This window comes from Trichechus manatus, unplaced genomic scaffold (assembly GCF_000243295.1).
Source record: "Trichechus manatus latirostris isolate Lorelei unplaced genomic scaffold, TriManLat1.0 scaffold00013, whole genome shotgun sequence".
NCBI lineage: Eukaryota > Metazoa > Chordata > Mammalia > Sirenia > Trichechidae > Trichechus > Trichechus manatus.
Window position 1 is genome coordinate 4,465,343 of NW_004443949.1, and position 20,651 is coordinate 4,485,993.

At 38.3% G+C, this 20,651-nt stretch overlaps 1 protein-coding gene across 1 annotated transcript in view; it reads right to left on the reverse strand.

Annotated features, from left to right (window-relative positions):
* Positions 1-1,437: 1,437 nt before the first annotated feature.
* Positions 1,438-20,651, reverse strand: part of GPC5 (glypican 5) — a 1,611,475-nt gene continuing 1,592,261 nt past the window's right edge. Inside the window, exon 8 of the mRNA XM_004371398.1 lies at positions 1,438-1,734. Coding sequence (XP_004371455.1) covers positions 1,577-1,734 — 158 coding nt within the window. The 3' untranslated portion in view covers positions 1,438-1,576. The remainder of the gene's footprint in view (positions 1,735-20,651) is intronic.

Genomic DNA, 20,651 nt, shown 5'->3' on the forward strand with positions numbered 1-20,651 from the left:
TTGAAATGAACATTTAAAAAAATGTTTATGTTTGTAATTTGTGGAGTGTGGTCAGGTGAGAGCAAGGGAGTTATAAACTGAGTGGATCAGAGAATAAATATTAAGGTCTGGAAGAGGAAGCTTAGGAAAACGACAGCCACAAACGGGCAGGTGGGAAAATGCTTCCAGTTCTGAGGCATGTTTCAACAGACGATAAGATGTGACTGGGCTGATTAAACATAGTGTGTCTCAAACGGACCATCATCGGATCATCTCAGCTGAGAACTTAAGAGAAAGCATGGTTTGATCATATGTTGTTTCCTAATTTGAAGAGATCCACTTCACTTCGCTATTATCTGCTGTGGACGGAATTCTCTTCAACTGTTCGTCAGAGGTCATTTCAAATCCTTTTGACTTTTTTAATTTACACGTTCAGCACTCCTTTTTTCTGTTCTGTCATTTTGTATTAATTGTATTTTCTGGCTATCGACTGGATGTGATACTTCCTAATAAAAGCCGACTTATCTTTTCCTCCTGGGTACACCATGGACGTATCCTAATCAGTGTCTGCTGAGGCATCTTATCACAGCTGGGAAGTCAGGGATTGTGAATTAGCAGCACTGCTAATGTGCAAATAGAGGAAGAGGGAAAACTTTGCAAGCTGCATTTTCTGTATTATTACACCTCTTTAGATATTCGTAGGAAACTCAGAAATGTATACACAACCTATTGTTCAACATTGGGCTTTAAAGAGAAATAGCAAATAGTATTTTGAAAGTGGGTGAATAAATCATTTTTACTAGACGAAAATGAGTAAAATTCTTTCAAGTTTTCCACAAATAATTAAAAGCTTTAACAGAGATATTCCTAGAGCAGGCCACGTGCTTTGCAACCTAGCTAAATCTGTTAGGCAGAAGGAAGTGGGGACAGAGCCACAATACCGAAGGTACGTTCTGAATATAATGGAATGCAAGCCTGGAGCTAGAAAATACTCGGCTTTAGGTTTATCAGTGGATAAATTACAGTGGATAAAAATTATCAAGCTTCCAATTTTCTCTATAACTTACAGATCCTCAGTAGTTTCTTTCTATAGCTTGCAAAATGAAAGAATCTCTTGAAAATGCATGCATACTACTTGCCATTGTGTTTTGATTCATTTGACGAAATTCTAATTTCAGTACTTTAAGAAATACTATGTACTGTTTGCATTGTCCTGCAAATGAACCTTCAATTTAACACATTTTCCTTTTAGAAAGGAAGGGGTTTGGAATGAAGAAGAATAAAATTACAGTGTCACTAAATCCTTCTTATTCAAAATCACTTCTGTGCTCTTCACATTTGTAGATTTAATGTGTTAGAATTTTCGAAGATTTAAGTTAGAGTTAAAGAAGACATGTCTGAAAACAGTGTATCATTTAAACATTGATTTTCAGATGATAGTTTTATGAACATTCCAACTTGGCTTCTAAGTTAGCATGACATATCTTTTCATAAATACAATTGTTACATTGAGAATGATCTCTTATTCCAGGCATCTGAAGAGAGATGAGAAATTACGACTTCGAGAAGACATATTTGTCGGGACAGAACAGCTCAGTTACCATAGCCCAGGAAGTAACATCACCACACCCATCAGAGTAAGCGTCATAGATTCAGTCGCTGTTGAGCATCCTGCTCCAGTCGTGTCGAAAGTACTACCACCGTCTGTTTGATGGATTTGCTTTACGTCACTGAGGTTCATCTCATCTGGCATCCCTGCAGAGGTAAATAAGAAAACACAGGATGGTGTATGGCCACCTCACCGTGCGGCATCTAGAACAGCCCTTAAGCGCAAAGTGTGGACACCATGGCTGTTTGGTAGCTTTCCCTATATGTTCACCTGACTTTAAGTGATCAACGTGACATAGGTACTCCTGCTCTGCTTAAATTGGTGAGTGCAGGCCCTTATAGGAGAGTTCTCAGAAATATTACAAGAGCAAAATAAAAACCTTTTCAACTTTCTAAAGCATTTTAAATATACCCCTAATGTCATTGATTGACAGGAAAGTAAAGACATTTAATAAAATTTCCTGCTGTATGGCATTATTGCTCGTCCTAGACATGTAACAATTGTGGTAACTGTGTGAAAATTTTCTAGTGAAAATAGAAGACATGTAAGAGAAAATAAATAGGACATTTTTAAAAAGTATAATTTCAACAGATCTTATTTTGTGTTAAGGCAAACCATGCTAGGATCCTTGTTGGAAAAAGAGAATAACAGTCATAAATTTTCAATGATGTCCTTTATACACACAGATATTTATTGAGAAGAAATAAAACCATAATGTTCCTTAGAAATGAGGATGGTGAAACTTTGTCTTGCTTGCTTTGGACGTGTCATCAGGAAAGACCAACCCCTAGAAAAGGACATCAAGTTTTGGTAAAGTAGAGGGTTACGGAAAACGAGGGACACCCTCAGTGAAATGGATTGATGCAGTAGCCACAACAATGGGTTCAAATATACCAAATGATGAAGAAGATGGTGGAGGACCTGGCGATGTTTCATCCTGTTATACATAAAGCTGCCGTGAGTTGGAGTTGATTCAGCGGCAACTAACAACAAAAATAACACACACATCTGTAGGGATGGGGTATAAGCATCTGTCAGTTGATCAAGAAATTCGTTAATAAGGTGGACTGGGGATTGAAGTTAGAGATGAGTGCTTGATTTAAAAACAAAAACAAACAAACAAAAAGACAGCAAGAGTCACATACCAGGATCCAGTCACATTCTGGTTATTAATTCTGTGTGTTAAGAATTTGACAAGCTAAGGAGGAGGCCAGCCCCCAAAGTATTCGGGATGAAATAATCGTTTGTGTAAAGAAGTTTAGCTTATTATGCTATACTTAGGGAATTACTGATTTATTATTTACCGTCTAGTGCCACCAATGTTCCTAGACTATGTGACTATCTGAATTACCTCATGGCATGCCACAATCAGTCACAATTAACAGGTTTAAATTAAATGTTACTACAGCCACAAATACTGGCATCGTAATTACAGTGAGTCTAAAAGAAAGCTTCATATAAGGAAAGGCCAATATTTATATAATTAGGTCAATAAATATATATAATTCAGAAGGCCAACTTCACTGCTTTCAGGGCTGAGAGCATTCAGAGGAAGCACAGCTCCACTGATCTGCCATATTGATTTAACAGTCTGAGCTCTTGCATTGTTATTCATTGTCTGGGTACTTGTTTTGCCCTTCTGTGTCAATAGGCAAGATGAATAAACCAATGATTCTTTTTTTTTGTTTTGTTTTGTTTTCTTATACAGACTGTAGTGGAGTGTAAATATGTTAGTCATGGTTTTATATTTCTTGTTAAACTAGAGCTTAAGAAGGAGCTATGTAGACTCAAGGCAATTAAAAACCATTTTTTCCCCAAGATAACCACATAAATTTGAGCTTTAAGGGATTTACTTTTCTTTCTTGAGCACTGTGAAGTGGTGTATGAATTGAATCCCTGAAAAACATTTTCCTATGCCTTTCTAAGCAGATATTCCATTCATTCATTCACTCGTTCATTCATTGTTGAGCCAGGTACTGGTCTGCGTTAAGGGGATACCATGGTGAGTATAAATATATAAGTAGAAAGACCTTAAACTTTATGCCTGCAAGTCAGACAATGCCTGGAGGGATATTCCACTTTCAATCAGATGTCACTGTAACATCCACAGTAGAGATGTTACTAATAAACCTAATGGTTCTAAGGGTTACGGTCCCTAAGAAGTCGGTGAAGATAATTCAAGATCCCACCAAGAGCCTGGCAGTCAGGGCTGCGGTTATGGATCAAATCACAAACTGTCTTGACATATGTTAAGACGCCTGGGCACACGGAGAAGGTCAGCCTCAGGATGATTTGATGCGACGATTGTTTTCTTAAAGGAATTTAATTAACTAACCTTGTAAATTATACCAAAGCTTAACCAACGATCCATAAAAGAAAAATCAGTTTAGGCATTTGTTACATTAAAGCATGAAACAAAAACACAGTAATTTTTGAATAATCTTTTCTATGCTCAATAGCAATGTATAAACATGCCAATAAATTCATATTCCTCCCTTTGGTGGCTTATGGGCCAGTGGGGAAAGACACACAGTCGGATTATTACAAAAATAAATAGAATACTAAAATTCAAGCATGTGCCCATGGTTGGTGCTATGAAGTATGTAAGTAGGATATAACTTGGTCAGGGAAGGCTCCTCTAAGGAGGTGTCAATGCTTATTTATTTACTTGGCAACATTTACAGAGCACTTGTTATGGTGCCAGGTACTGTTCCAAAACACTTTACAAATATGAACTTGTTTAATTCTCACAACAATCCCATGCAATAGGTACTATAACTGTCTGTAATTTGTATTTGCTTCTATAGATGAGGAAAGTGAGGCTCTGGAAGGTTAAGTAACGTGTGAGCAGGGGAGCCAGGCATCAATCCCAGGATTTCTGGACCCTCCTGCATTCTGAGCACCTTCAATGCTACTCCAAGCACTTTGCTGGGCACCAAGGAATTACTCTTTAAATTGGAAACAAAGGTCAACTATGTTGTCCATAAAGTGATTAGGAGTTTTGTTTTTCTTTTCCTACCTCCTTCCTTGACATCTGGGATGGCAGATTATGTGCTAGTTTTGTGTGTTAATCAAGCAACTGAAAGTATTCAGAGTTAGAATCCACATGGGCTAGTCATGTATATACTTGCCTGTTTCTTGGGGCAGGAGAGTGTGGGTATATCTCTCTATTTCATCTATCTACACATTTAAAAAGTTTTCTTAGTTTTACTGAACAGAGATGACTATGTTTAAAAGACAATTTATTCCCCCTTTTTTTTAAATAAAGAAAATAACAAGGCAAGCATTTATTCCTTGTTGATTTGCTCACTCATTTATCAAATTTATCTACTGCTAGCTTTGTGTCAGGCATTGTGCTGGACACTGACTATATTAAGCACACACAGGCTTTTTCATCATGGTTACATGAGTTTAAAGAAAAAAGAAAATTCACCAGGTGGTATATTCCAGCGGTGAACATACAGGGCAGGCTTAAATATTGGAGCAGGACTCCCAGTCATTATTTGAAATCACTGCTAAGTTAACCTTAAAGTCAAAATTATTCATATCTAAAAATGATCTGTTTTCAAGGCCTCTATTGTCATGGATATGCCACAATTTGAAGTGAATTTAGGAAACATTTGGTGCCCTATTCTCAAATTGGAGTAGGCATAATCTGGGTGGGGGGGAGAGGAATAGGGATTGTGGGGGACATGGGGATTGTGGTGAAATGAGTTCCTTTATGAGGCCCTTTGGTTTGGTTCTTTGGAAAAACCATTTGAGAGATTTTCCCCTAAATCCTGAGGAATTACCTGGGCCCTAGTTCAGTACACAAGGGGGTTTGTTACTTTTATCCAGGTTGATTGACATTTCCAGGGTAAGCTGTAAACAGCTTGTGGTTTGATACTGTTTGTCTGGCCTTAGGCTGCAGCCTGCCCTGTGATTGGTATGCAACTTTTCAGGGATTGGTCAACAGACTATGCAAATGAAATGTCTGTAGCCTACTATGCAAATGAAGCATCTGTGGCCTATTAAGAGGGGATTGGTCAGTAGGTGGCCTTGGTGTAAGGGCTATGCCTTGAAATTGACATGGAGTTGTGTATATATGCAGCCAACCCCACACAGGTTTTCAGACAGAAAGAAGCAGGAAGAGAAGCAGCAGGAAGAGGCAGGAGGAAGAAAGATGAGAGAAGAGAGAAGAAACAGAGAGAGTGAGGAGGCAAGAAACCCCCTAAAAGAGCTGTAACACGGCTCAAGCACTGTAACACTGAAGACAGCATAGAGGCCCAGAAGGGGCCCAGCAGCAGAGCCGGTGGCAACAAGCCCAGAAGGGGCTCTGAGGCAGTCAGTGGGGACAGATGGCAGGATCAAGAGGAGCCTGTCCTGAGGGAACCTAAAGGAACCTGTCCTCAGGGGCCAAGTGGAGGCCTGCATGGCTGGGAGTAACTGAGAGAGCAGTCCTGCCCTGAACATGGAAGACTTAGCTTGCCTGCTTCCTGCCTGATCCTTAATTGTAGCTTGTTGATTCTAATCCCAACTAGAACCCTGTTACTTCCTTAATAAACCACTTAACTGTAAGCATGGTCTGTGAGTTCTGTGTGGCCATTGCAATGGTTATAGAACTGAGAAGAGAAGCAGACAGTGCCATGGGAGGGATGGCTGGTGTCAGAATTTGTAAAAAGGTTGGAAAGTGGAGGTTAGGTTTGACCTCCACCTCATAGTGTGCAGTTTGATTCTCACTATCCCCCCTGAAGTTAGTCAGGTTCTGATACTGATGCTACTACTACCATTTTACAGGGATATATCCTACAAAGGGGCTCAAGGTTTCATCTTCTTGGAACACCAATTTTACTTCACAGAGAATGACTTACACCTGTATGCTTATATTAAAACTTATACAATATTCTACTGAAAAATGTAACATTTCTATATTTTGTTCTCAAAGTTTTATTACTAAAATTTTCAGACTTACACCAAAGAAGAGAAATAGTCTAAAGAACCACCACGTATTTATTACCGAGCTTCAGCAACTATCATTCTTCTTCAGTTCTATTTCATACGTCCTCTCTCACGTTTTTGTTTTTCCTGGAATATTCTGAGGAAAACTACAGATATAATATTTTACCTATATATACTTTGGTATGGATCTTAAATAGACAACGATAGTTTAAACATGACTACAATACTATTGTCACACCCAGCACATACACAGTAATTCTTTAATTTAATCTTTACAGTTGATTTGTTGAACCAGGATCCAAACACATTCCAACATTAAATTTTGCTGATGAATTTCTCAAATTTCCTTTAACCTCTAACAATCCTCCTTTCTTTCTTTTTTTTTTTTTAATGTCCCTTGTTGGATGAAGAAATTGGGTCATTCTAAAAAAAACCTAACATGTTGCTGTCGATTCTATTCTGACTCATAGAGACCATATAGGACAGAGTAGAACCGACCCCTGGGGTTTCCACGGCTGTAATCTTTATGGAAGCAGACTGCCACATCTTTCTCCCATGGAGCCGCAGGTGGGTTCAAACCATCAACTTTTCTGTTAGCATCCGAGTATTTTAAACGCTGCACCACCAGGGATCCTTGGGTCATTTCCGTTGCTGTTGAGTCAATTCCAACTCACAGTTACCCTATAGGACAGAGTGGAACTGCCTCATAGAGTTTCCAAGGCTGTAATCTTTACAGAAGTTAACTGCCACATCTTTCTCTGCTGGTGGATTCGAACCACCGACCTTAAGGTTAGCAGCTGAGAGCTTAATTATTATGCCATTGGGTCACTAGTCCTGTATCATTTCCCAATTCTGAATTTACCTCACAAACATTTCTATGATAAAACAAAATCTTTAATGAAATACCTCTTTGGTGACCATCACTTGAGTGATGTCTCCAGACCCTGATTTAGGTATACTTCACTTGAACCAGTTGAGAAATATTGAACAAGTTCAATACTTTCATTCACAGATAAAGAAATTAAAGTTCAGAATGGTTAAATATCATATGATCATAGAGCCAGGTGAGGACAGAGCTGGTCCCTGACTCTCACTCACCTGTTTTAAACAAAATCCTGAAGATGATACGAGATAAACTTTGGGTACTGTATGAGTTTCTTACTGCTGCTGTAACAAGTTACCACAAACTTAGTGACTTAAAACAACACAAATTTATTATCTTATAGTTCTGGAAGTCAGAAGTTTGAAATGTATTTCATTGGACTAAAATCAATGTGTCATAAGACTGTGTTCCCTCTGAAGGTTCTTCCCTTTCCGAGATTCTAGAGGCTGCCTGCATTTCTCCTGGTCCCCCTCTGTCTTCAAAGCCGACAATCACTCTGACCTCTGCTTCCAACATCATGTGTCCCTCTTTGACTCTCACTCTCCTGCCTCCCTTTTTCACTTACAAGGATCCTTGTGATTACACTGAGTCCATCCAGACAATCCAGTATAATCTCTCCATCTTAAACTCTGTAACTTAATCTCATTTGTAAAGACCTTTTTGCTATTTAAAATAACATATTCACAGGTTCCAGGGATTAGGTTGTCCATATCTTTGCAGGGTGGGGGCTGGGGGTGCGGAATTACTTTGCTCAACAAGGGAGCCAACTATGTTATCTATAAAGGCAATCAATTATCCTTCATTTATGTATTTTTCTTCTAGCTTTATTTGTATATTTTATATATTTTGTATGTAGTACATTTTTAATTTCAATAAACATTTGCATAAACATTGAGGAATATGATTACTGAAAAATGAATCAAGAAATAGCATAATATGCTTATTTAGATGGCATTCCCAAGTACTTTCCTGATTAGGTTGCAGAGTAGGATAATATATAACATTATTTTCAGTGCTTTCTTTGTGTCAGTTACTTTCCTATACACCTGATTTGCATGATGTTTGCATTTTACTCCCTCTACTCACCTCCACTACTACTTGGGACCAACCCACCATCAACTTTTGCCTGGATTATTTGTATATTCTCTTTAACGATCTTCTGCTTCTTTCCTTGAGCTTTACAGAGTCTGTTTTCAATACCCCAGCCAGATTATATCATAATCTTGTTATTCAAAATCTTGTAAAGGGTCCCATTTGACTCAGTAAAATCCAAAGTCCTCAGGAAGGCTTGAGAGGTCTGGTGCAATCTGCTCTTCATCACCCCCCTGACACCCTCTCCTGTCAGCCCCATTGCTTAGCACAGTCTTCTCCAGCATCTCTGGCACCCTTGCTGTTGTTCAAAAGGGCCCGATCTGATCTACTCCTGCCTCAGGGCCTTGGCAACAGCTGTTTCTTTCACCTGAAAGGGTTTACACCTTGAAATGCACTTGATTCTCACCTTTTTTAGGTCTTCTCATGTAAACATTCTCCGATTCTTCTCCTTAAAATCGCAAACCACACTCCCCGCCCCACTCCCTAGCACTCTCTATCCCCACGTTCTCTGCTTTGTTTTACACCGCGGTACTTTCTACCGTCTAACATATATTTAACCATCTAACATGCATTTTGTTTATTGTCTGTTTGCCTGCACTTGAATGTAAGCTTTAGAAGGCTAGTCCTTTTGTTCATTTTGTTCTCTAATTTGTATCTTCGGCATCTTGAAAAAAATATCTGTTACATAGTACACTTTTAATGAATATTGTTGAATAGATAAATTGAATAATGATAGTTATTCTCACAAGAGGATAAGTTAGGTAGAATTATTTTCATGTATTTTACAGATTAGGAAACAGATGCCGAAGTGAATTACTTAAAGTCACATGGCTGTGGCAAAGTCCCAGTTTTGCCCCATTCAAACGTGATTCTCTTGATCCCGAGCCCATGCACTTAGCCATTACACAATCAGAGCATTGGGTTTACCATCAAACTCTAACTGGGTGCCTTTAGACATTATTCCCATTTTCCAGAACTGTAAAATGAGAGCATTTTCAGTAAGAGAGGATGGGTTATCAAAAGATGATGCTGGCTAATTGATTGCATTAATGAGCTAGATTTCCACCCCTCCTTGACCACAGCATTTTCTAAAGCAAGTGCCTGTGGGATCAAAGACTTAAGTCTAAATAATTACAATAAGACTTTACAATAAGGAAGCACCATAACAAAAGTAAGATATCAACTAGTGGAGAAAGTATAGCACTATGCATTGCAGCAAGGAAGTATGTTCTCAGCATAGACTCCCATATCCATATGAAAACCAAAAACCACAAATAAAAAAATGGTAAAAGGAATCAAATGGATATTTCTAGGAAAAACTTAATGATCATATACAATTAAAGAGTATTCTTTACTAGAAAGCAAATAAATACATAACTATCTTACACACAAAAACCAAACCCGTTGCCGTCAAGTCGATTCCGATTCACAGCGACACACAGGGAGGTAGCAATTATTTCCTGTCTAGTTAATCAAGGTGGAGCAGAAGAGAGGTAATAGCCAGTGTCAGCAGAGGATAAAACCCTTCTCTAGGAAAGTCTGACAAAATATATTAAAAGAGCTTAAAATATACATATATCTAAACCCAAGAATTCCACTTTTATGAATAAATTCTGTGGGAATAACTAAGAAAATGTACACGTATTTATTCTCAAAATATTAATCTAAGTATTGTTAGTGAAAAATTATCAGCCAACAAATGTCCATTAGTAGGGGAATGGGTTAAGAAAATTAAGTGTACCCATTTATTAGAAAACTATTCAGGAAGTATTTATCGATACAGAATGATACAGTATTTTATATGATATGATATAAATGTATTTTCATGATCTTCAAGATTCTTTTAACTCTGTCTGTCTATGACTGTATTTCCTTGAGGATAGGGATGCTCTGATTGATTTCTGTATTCCCCAAGTAAGCATTCAGTAATAACTAGGTGAATGAATAAACTGATAAATTTAATCCAGGTCAGAGAATTATAAAATTATAAAAATGTGTTCCCCTAATTCAGTTTCTTTTAATATAAAGACATAAAATTATAATGCAGCAGCTCAGATGAAAATGTAACATAAAAGATTAGAATTAGATGTGAACTTAGAATTTTATACCTAATAAAGAAAAGTGATAGATATAATGGAAAAGATCTATTTTGAGGGAATTGATTTGACAAGTACTTTCTGAATAAAGTTGCTGTGATTCTCATTATGTGAAATCTGAACTGTTACCCTTGGCCACTACTGGACTAGTGATTGTCATTTATAACCAAAGCAGCTTTATGCATATTGGCTGGACATCAGGAAGTCTAACAAATCTGAGATGGCTTAGCATAAAACTTAGAAAATATGATTGATAGGTGCACCCAAGATGTTGGGTCACTTGGGTTCAGGTTATATCCTGAAAAAGACTGAGCTGTTTTCAAGTTTTCCATGAGGGCTTTCATATAACCCAAATAATAATGGCAGAGTAACTGTATGGTTGAAGAACAAGGTCTGTGGTAATCCTATAGCCCCATGAACACCCATAACTGAAGGTTATACTGGTGACTTTCCATTGGACTTCAGCAGAGCCTGATGGATAAATGGTGCTGTTCTCACAGCAACCACAACCATTCTCTGTGAGATTCAGTTAGAGTCGTTTTGCTTGAATCTTTTGTTTCACAGTAGTGAGTAGCCTTACTTCTTCAATAAATTATGTATGGGTAACAGAGTAATTCTGGTTGTCAATAAGTTGACCAATGGCTTAAAAAATTAATGGGAGAATCTGACTATAAACCAAAGCTTTAAGGTAGTACAATTTCTTATGATATTGCAACCCTGGGTAATAATGAAGATCATTATCATTTATTTGTTAATATATCAGATGAATTATTGGTAGCTCTCCAATAAACCAAATCCAAAACCCATTGCCGGTGAGCTGATGCCAACTAATAGCAACTCTACAGGACAGAGGAGAGCTGCCCCATACGGTTTCCAAGGCTGTAATCTTTATGGAAGCAGACTGCCACGTCTTTCTTCCATGGAGCAGCTGTTGAGTTTGAACCACCAATCTTCAGTTAGCAGTAGAGTGCTCAACCATTGTGTCACTAGGGCTCTTTGGCTCTCCGATAATCAATAATCAATAGATGTTTTTTCCTGGACAGAAGTTTGTAGAATGGAGGAAATATTGTTTGAATCTTCTGCTGGTTCCTGATGCTGTATTTAATTCCATAATGTTCATCCTGTTCTTTTCCCTAAATTTGCCTTATTGATTTTTCTAACTGTAGCAAACACACACACACAAACACACACATGCACATCTGATTTTGAAAAACCAAATTATTTTAGTAATATTGTAATAATACTACTGTTGTGTTTTTTTTTTAACCAATATAGTGAAATCTCTTCTAAAATTACATTTCAAATAGAAATTTAAAGGCTATTTTTAGCATAATTGGTAATTAGGACAAAATCTTAAAAAATAAATCTATTAAAATCTACACTATTGTTATCAGTTTAATACTATATTTTATAACATGTCTATTAAATATGTCTATTACGTATACTACTACAGGGTTTATAGGTTATCTGGAACAATTATTACTAATGATTCTGAAAAAAAATTCTAAAGTGTAACCCTTGTCAAATACTACTACTTAATGAAATCAGAAAGCCTTTATGTATCTTTTTGTTGTTGTTGTTATTAGGGGCCATCCAGTCATTCAAGACTCATAACAACCCTCTGTACAACAGAGAAAAACTCTGCCCGGTCTGCGACATCCTTACAATTGTTGCAATGTTTGAGCCCATTGTTGCAGCCACTGTGTCAATCCATCTCGTCGAGTGTCTTCCTCTTTTCACTGAGCCCATTGTTGCAGCCACTGTGTCAATCCATCTCGTCGAGTGTCTTCCTCTTTTCACTGAGCCTCTACTATACCAAGGATGAAGTCCTTCTTCAGGGACTGATCTCTCCTGATAACATGTCCAAAGTATGTGAGATGAATTCTTGCCATCCCTGCTTCTAATGAGCATTCTGACTCTACTTTTTCCAAGACAGATTTGTTCACTCTTCTGGCAGTCCATGGTATATTCAATATTCTTCAGCAACACCATAATTCAAACATATCAATTCTCCTTTGATCTTCCTTATTCATTGTCCAGTTTTTCCACGCATATGAGATGACTGAAAATACTGGGGCTACCAGGCACACCTTAGTCCTCAAAGTGACATCTTTGCTTTTTAACACTTTAAAGAGGTCTTTTGCAGCAAATTTGCCCAATGGAATACGTCGTTTGATTTCTTGACTGCTGCTTCCATGGGTATTCATTGTGGATCCAAGTAAAATGAAATTCATGACAACTTCATTCTTTTCTCCATTTATCATGATGCTGCTTATTGGTCCAGTTGGAAGATTTTTGTTTTCTTTATGCTGAGGTGTAATCCATACTGAAGACTGTAGTCTTCGATCTTCATCAGCAAGTGCTTCAAGTTCTCTTCACTTTCAGCAAGCAAGGTTGTGTCATCTGCATATTGTAGATTGTTAATGAGTCTTCCTCCAATTCTGATTCTGCCTTCTTCTTCATATAGTCCAGTTTCTTGAATTATTTTCTCAGTATACAGGTTGAATAAGCGTGGTAAAAGAACACAAACCTGATGCGTACCTTTCCTGACTTTAAACCATGCAGCATCCACTTGTTCTTTTGAACAACTACCTCTTGGGCTATGTACAGGTCCTCATGAGCACAATTAAGTGTTCTGGAATTCCCATTTTTTTGCAATGTTACCCATGATTGGTTATAACTCACACAGTCAAATGGCTTTGCATAGTCAATAAAACAGAGGTAAACATCTTTCTGGTATTCTCTGCTTTCAGCCAAGATCCATCTGACATCAGCAATGATATCCCTGGTTCCATGTCCTCTTCTGAATCCAGCCTGAACTTCTAGACGTTCCCCGTCGATGTACTACTGCAACTGCTTTTGAATGATCTTCACTAAAATTTTACTTGCATGTGATGTCAATGATATTGTTCGCCAGTTTCCACATTCTGTTAAATCACCTTTCCTTGGAAAGGACACAAATATGGATCTCTTCCTGTTGGTTGGCTAGGTAGTTGGCTTCCAAATTTCTTGGCCGAGATGAGTGAGCACTTCCAGCACTGCATCTGTCTGTTGAAACATCTCAGTTGGTATTCCCTCAGTTCTAGAGCCTTGTTTTTCATCAGTGCCTTCAGTGCAGCTTGGACTTTTTCCTTTACTACCATTGGTTCTTGATCATATGTTACCTCCTGAAATAATTGAATATTGACCAATTCTTTTTGGTACAGTGACTCTATATCCTTCCATCTCCTTTTAATGCCACCTGTGTCATTCAATATTTTTCCCAAAGAATCCTTCAATATTGCAACTTAAGGATTGAATTTTTTCTGTTCTACGTTTTCCCCCTTCAATCAGGATTCTTCTATTGAAACTTTGATTAAAATATTCAATAATGGTAGCCGGGTAATCTGTTAAAGGACACATAAGACATTTGGAAAAGAGACCACATACCAGGCCACAAAGCAAATATCAACAACTAACAAACAGTTTTAATACAAACAATGTGGATTCCTTGACTACAACACAATAAAATTAAAAGCCAAATCTAACGGAGAAGCATGCTTCCCACAATAAACCTTACCTACAGCCTGAAAGAAGAAGTCAATAAATGGAGAGACGTATCCAGTTCATGGATGAGAAGACTCAATTTCATGTAGTGCCTCTCCCCCTGTGCTCTGACACTTCATCATGCTGCCCCCTGATGTGGGCGTATTTTATCCATTGTGCCCTACCCTCTGCGGGGCCTTTCCATCTAGAGACTCATGTCCATGTATCCAGGAAAATGTTCTTGAATTTTTGTACTGATGATTTCCTATGCTGCATTCTCTCTGTTGTGTCTGGGGTCCCCTTAGTTGGTGGTTGGATTTCCTGAAGTGTCCTCTCATTTCTCGTTTTCATCATTTAACTCTGCTCTTTGGGAGATTTCTTTGACTTAATTCTTCAGTCCTTTTATTGCGGTTTCTGTTTCAGCATCCAGATTTTAAATTTACTAGGCTTGTTTCTCTCCAAATGGACCTCTTCTTGTGTCTGTTTTGGTATAAATCCTCTCAGGCCTTTTAAAATAGTAATGACAATACTGCTGGAACTCTGAGTGTGTGAATAGAGCCCAGCAAGCATGAGAAAAGTGGGAAATGGCTTAATCTGTTTGTCAGGGGAACCTGCATCTATTAGTCAGAGTAGAGTAGGTCAGGCTGGAAAAACAAATGCCTCCAAAATATTGGTGGCAAAGTCCTTGGCGAGTCCAGGTAACACTCAGTATTATAACTTAGCTCTCCACCCACTTATCAACACTTGCTTCTGTATCTCCAGAGTGAATTGGAGGGGATGGAGAAACTAGTAATTAAAAACTTCCATTTGAAAGGGACAAACGTCGAGTCTGTTCACTACAATTGGTCCAAACTAGTCACATGATCATGCCTAACCCTAAGAGACAGGAATGTGTAGGCCTACCACATGCGCTAAGGGAAAAAAGCCAGAAATATTACAGATAAACAGTAATTTCTGTCCTACTGCCTGTAATTTTTGTTTCCTCTTAAGCTAGGCAGGGCCACCAAAAAGACTCTTCCAATATCATACCTGGAGCATAATACCCTGACTGCAAGCATTCTGAGATTCAGCTGGGAGAAGCAGGCTGGGAACAGGGTGTAGATCTCAGCATTCATTACAGGCAGGTAGAGAGAGAGATGATAGATAGATATGATGATATAGGTAAATTGTTGCTAGGTGCGGTTTAGTCGATTTCGACTCCCAGCGATCCCATGTGGCAGAGTAGAACTACCACACTGGGTTTTCTTGGCTGTAATCTTCACCGGAGCAGATCATCAGGTCCTTCTCCCGTGGAGGTGAGTTCGAACTGTCAACCTTTAAGTTGGCAGCTGAGTGCTTAACCATTGCACCACCAGGACTCCTTAGATTAAAAAAAAGATAAACAACTCTATAACTATATATATTTGTAAGTATAGATATAGATATGTATATTAATATAGACATTTAGATATAGATGTGTTCATCTTTTCTTTCTTTTTTTTTTAAATCTAAGGAGCTCTGGTGGTACAATGGTTTTTCTTTTCCAGTCTTCACTGTGCCTGGCATTCCCTGAACTAGAGACGCCAGGGTTATAGCTTGTACTGTCTTGTACTGATGTGTGAGAGAAACCAACACCTATTTTTCCATAGTGGAGGACTCATCTTTTGACTTGTCCTTTCTTTTTGATCCTCTACACTTCCTCCTTTACTAAAGGTAATGGATTCCACAGAGAATTTGGGTTAGCTCTCTCTTGCCTCTTGGGATGCTGCTCGGGAGCTGGCTGCTTGGGAGTTGGCTTTCTTGGGCCTCCTACGTTAGGTAGTCCTTATCTATCTGCTTTCCACATTTCAAATGTTATTGTTTCCTCCTCTGTTTTCCCTTGCTCTCAGCAAATGTAGATTTTTGTAAAATATTGTCCCTATACTAAAATGTCCATGAGGCTTCAGAAGGGAATAAAACTAAACATGTCTATCAGTGTGTCATCTTGAAGGCAATTTGCTGATCATTTCCAGGATCTGGCCATTGAAATTCCATCCTGACTCTTTGGGTATGTCTGGTCAGAGCTGGTATAGTTCAGGCTGGTATTTGTTGTGATTAGTGTTACACCCTTCTGATCAGTCAGTGTCCGTGCTGTAGATGTTAACTGTTTTTGATGATCATCCCTGGTATGGAGACTATTTTCAGTAAAAATACTGAGCCAAGTTTCATGTTGCCAAGAAAGTAGCAAAACATGATTGTTTCCTTTCTGGAATGAGAAATAGTGCAAAATAACCTGTTGCCTTGCAGAGGAATGATTGAATGCATGTTTGTCTTAGTTATCTAGTGCTGCTGTAACAGAAATACACAAGCAGATGGCTTTAACAAACAGAAAGTTATTCTCTCACAGTCTAGGAGGCTAGAAGTCCAAATTCAGGGCAACTAATCCAGGGGAAGTCTTTCTCTGTCAGCTCTGGGGGAAGGTCTTTGTCATCAATCTTCCCCTGGTGTAAGAGCTTCTCAGCACAGGGACGCCAGGTCCAAAGGATGCGCTCCACTCCCTGCACTTCTTTCTTGGTGGTATGAAATCCCATCTCCTCTCTGCTCAATTCTTTCTTTTATATTTCAAAAGAGTTTGGCTCAAGATACAACCTAATCCTGTAGATTGAGTTCTGCCTCATTAACATAACTGCCTCAAATCCTGCCTCATTAACATCATAGAGGTTAGAATTTACAACACGTAGGATAATCACATCAGATCACAAAATAGTGGGCAACCACACAATACTGGGAAACATGGCCTAGCCAAGCTGACACACGTTTTGGGGGACACGATTCAATCCACACCAACGTTGGATGACTGGGATGAAGTTCTTTTGCCTCTACATTGCCTATTCCAGGATGTGTTTACTGTATGTCTTGCAAAGCACACTTAATGCTCTGGATGATAGCCCAGCTAGCCAGAAAGCTGTGGGGATAAATGGGAAGACAAGGATTGCTAGAATTTGACTCTACATATTTTCTTCTATTTAGATTTTTCTGTTGGATCCATAGTACATATATTTCAGAGACTGGATTACACGTTGATTAAATAGATGACAATTTTACTTACTAGTATTTGTTAAAAATTAGCTGTAGCAAGTAAAATGTGAATACTGATGCAGAGACAATGTTTCTCCCATTGAAAATCAACTTGAGGCAAAATTTGCTTCTGGTTTTACTCCAGTAAATGAAGAATATTAAGCAGTTAATCCTTAGAGCCTAAACATTGTCAAAGTGTCTATAAATGTTGTGCAAGAGAGATTGTGAAACTTATTGCACTTATTAAAGGAAAATGAATTTTTTTGGCTTCAGATCCGATTCATCATGTGCATTATAAATCAATATATTTAACTTAATATTTAAGGTTCACAGTATTTTGCATTTTATTTTTTTATTAAGGAAAAAATTCCATTGATCCAGAAATACTTAAACAAAAATACAGGAAATAACCTTTGTTAGCATCCCTGAGAAGAACAACTCCACTGTCATCAACATTATTCATGAAAATGTCTACAACACACAGCACACAGGAGGACAAATACTTAGGTTATAGGTGATGGCTTTCTGCTTACCCTCAGAGTGATCTCAGTTGGAGGTTGGTATTCAGATGAGACTATGTAATACTATTAAAGACGTTATTTGCAGTACTTTGGGTTGATAAGACATTACGAAAATAACAGCTGCATGTGTGAGGAAAAAAGCTCTCATACTGAAATCAGGGGAATTATGCGGATGTTGAAAATTACAGCATCACCTTCCCTGACTCAGTATGGAAATGCTTCCATTTTGTGTTATGTCTGTTGGAATAAATAACACTGTTCTCATTCTCTCTCAAATCCACAATTCATTGCCTTCCCAGCACCTAATCCCATGTGACCTGTGATAATGCAATGCTCGGTTTTCCTCCTAATGTAACTTTTCTGGAGTAGACCTGTCTGCCAACAATCATGTCAGTTCTTTCTGCCCTTGTCCCCATCCACTGGCCAATTATAAATACTGCTGTGTTTTAGCCTAAGTAGCTAAGCGCTCAACTGGTAACCTAAACGTCGGCGGTTTAAACCCACTAGCTGCTCCTCAGGAGAAAGATGTAGCAGTCTGCTTCCATCAAAGATTTACAGCTTTGGAAACCCTTTGGGGCAGTTTTACTCTGTCCTATAGGGTCACTATGAGTCGAAATTGACTTGACAGCAATGGATTTGGTTTGGCTTTTGGAACATATTTTCTTATGATTATCATTGCCCCTTAAAATTTTTTTTTATTGTACCTGAAGATATTTTATAAAGACATTGCATTTTTTATATAGGTTTTTGTTACTTATATTTGGTTTCATATACTGATCTCATTCACTTGATTTTAAGTCCCTCAAAGTTGTGATTATATTTTTTGTTTTCTATTCCTTGGCTTATAAGTGGGTATTCATAGTATCCTATACTTGGTAGATAGTTTTTTCAAGATATGACTTCCTGGAAATAAGCTTGATACATAAATGAGCAGTTAACTCTTTCTTTTTTAAGTTATTTAAATTGGAGCTACCTAGAGTCCTGGAGGAGCCCTGGTGGCACAGTGGTAAAGCGTTCGGCTGCTAACCGACATGTCAGCGGTTCAAATCCACCAGTCACTCCTTGGAAACCCAATGAGGCAGTTCTACTCTGTCCTATAGGGTTGCTATGAGTCAGAATTGACTCAGTGGCAATGGGTTTAGACTCCTGGAATTCATGCTAGAAAAAAATGGAGTAGAGTAGAATAAGCTGGGGTCAAACCCCAAAAACTTACTACTAATTCTGTAGCCTTAGAAAATTCATGCAGTTGTTAAGACTCAGTTTCTTCATCTGTAAAATTTTCATGATAATAATGCCTTCTCCCAGGCTAGATGTGAAAATTAACATGAAATAATAAATATGAAAAAGACTTTGTAATTTTTTACATAGGACAGAGATATGGTTATTATTTGAATATTAGAGGCCAAGAAAGGCAAAGAAACTTGACAAGCGAAGTTTTGATCTGATTGGTCTGGAGTGGGGTTCTTATATTAAGTATTTTTTAAAGCAGATAGGTATGGGGGTTTCAGCCACTTAGTTCTTTTTCTTTTCGCCTTTATTCTACATTTAATAGAGTTTAGCAATTTACACTTGCTTAGGTGTTAATAGACTTTAGAATTTTTAGAATTTTAAAGAACATATTAGGACACCATATTAGGACACATTTGTTTAGAAATGTTAACTGTTTTTTCCTTAGGGTTTTTAGTATCTATGGAAGCAACAGGGGACTGCAGACTGATTATGTATCTTAGGCACATTCATACTTTATCAGTGTCTGGGGCATATCAGAGATGGAAGTGGTGGGCTGCTCTCCAACGGCCTCTTGGGCAAGTATGCATTAACGGAGCCGAGAAGAACAACCAGCAATTACCAACTAGGCTCTGGTTACAAAGGTTTCATGGGCGATACTTGTTGCCCTCGAGTCGACTCTTGACTCATGGCGACCCAGTGTGTGCCAGAGTAGAACTCCATAGGTTTTTCAGTGGCTGATATTTTGGAAATAGGTTGCCAGGCCTTTCTTCTGAGGCACCTCTGGGTAAACTTGAACCTCCAATCTTTCAGTTAGCAGCCGAGTACTTTAACCATTTGTACTACTTGTACTACCCCCAGAGACTCCACATGAATGGAGTTGTTCTTATTTCTCATGAATGGATGTGCTCCAAAATTACAGACCTCCAGCTAATCACTCTGACAGAGCCAGGTACTTTATACCTCACTTTCCCAAGAGAAAATAATAAATAAAACCCAATGGGAAAGATTGTCTCTCTTAGTTACAAGCTTGGAAGGAGAAGTGAGATAGATCATTGGCAAGGTTAGGAGCCTTTTAGTGAGAGGAGAATCCTACTCTTTCAGGCATAGCACACCAGTAAAGCTCCCTCCAGACCAAGGCTGAGAACATGGAGGTTAAGTTCCAGTCAACGGCACATCAAGTCAGAATTCTGTGGGAACATTGTTTTCATATCACATTTTAAATACATGAAATACTCAGTTTACTAGAGGGCTTGTGCTCCAGTTTTGCAGTTTTTGAAACACATAATAAAATGTACTACATAAAAAGCGTTTGTTTTTCCTCTACGTACTACAGTGTATTCAACTTCATCAGGAGAGGGATAAAAGCATTACAAGTTGCTCTGGCAATCCATCGACTGTTCCAACAATTTTCCTCAAATTGTACTGAGAAGAAAACATGGCAGCCTGCGGGACACTTTTGCCCCCAATCATAGCTATGTTGGTTACACAGAATGTACAGAAAAAGAAAAGGTGACACAAACAATATTCCTCCCAATTGTGTCTCTGAGCAGCATGGACATGGAGAATATAAAATATAAAAGTTCAAGAAACACGTCTTGCTGTCTAGACTTCCAGGAATAAGCCTTCCCACCTCCCTTGGAAATGTCTTGGGCGTTTATTTTATTTTATTTTTTATATTTTATTGTACTTCAGGTGAAGGCTTACAGAACAAATAGTTTCTCATGAAACAGTAGTACACATGT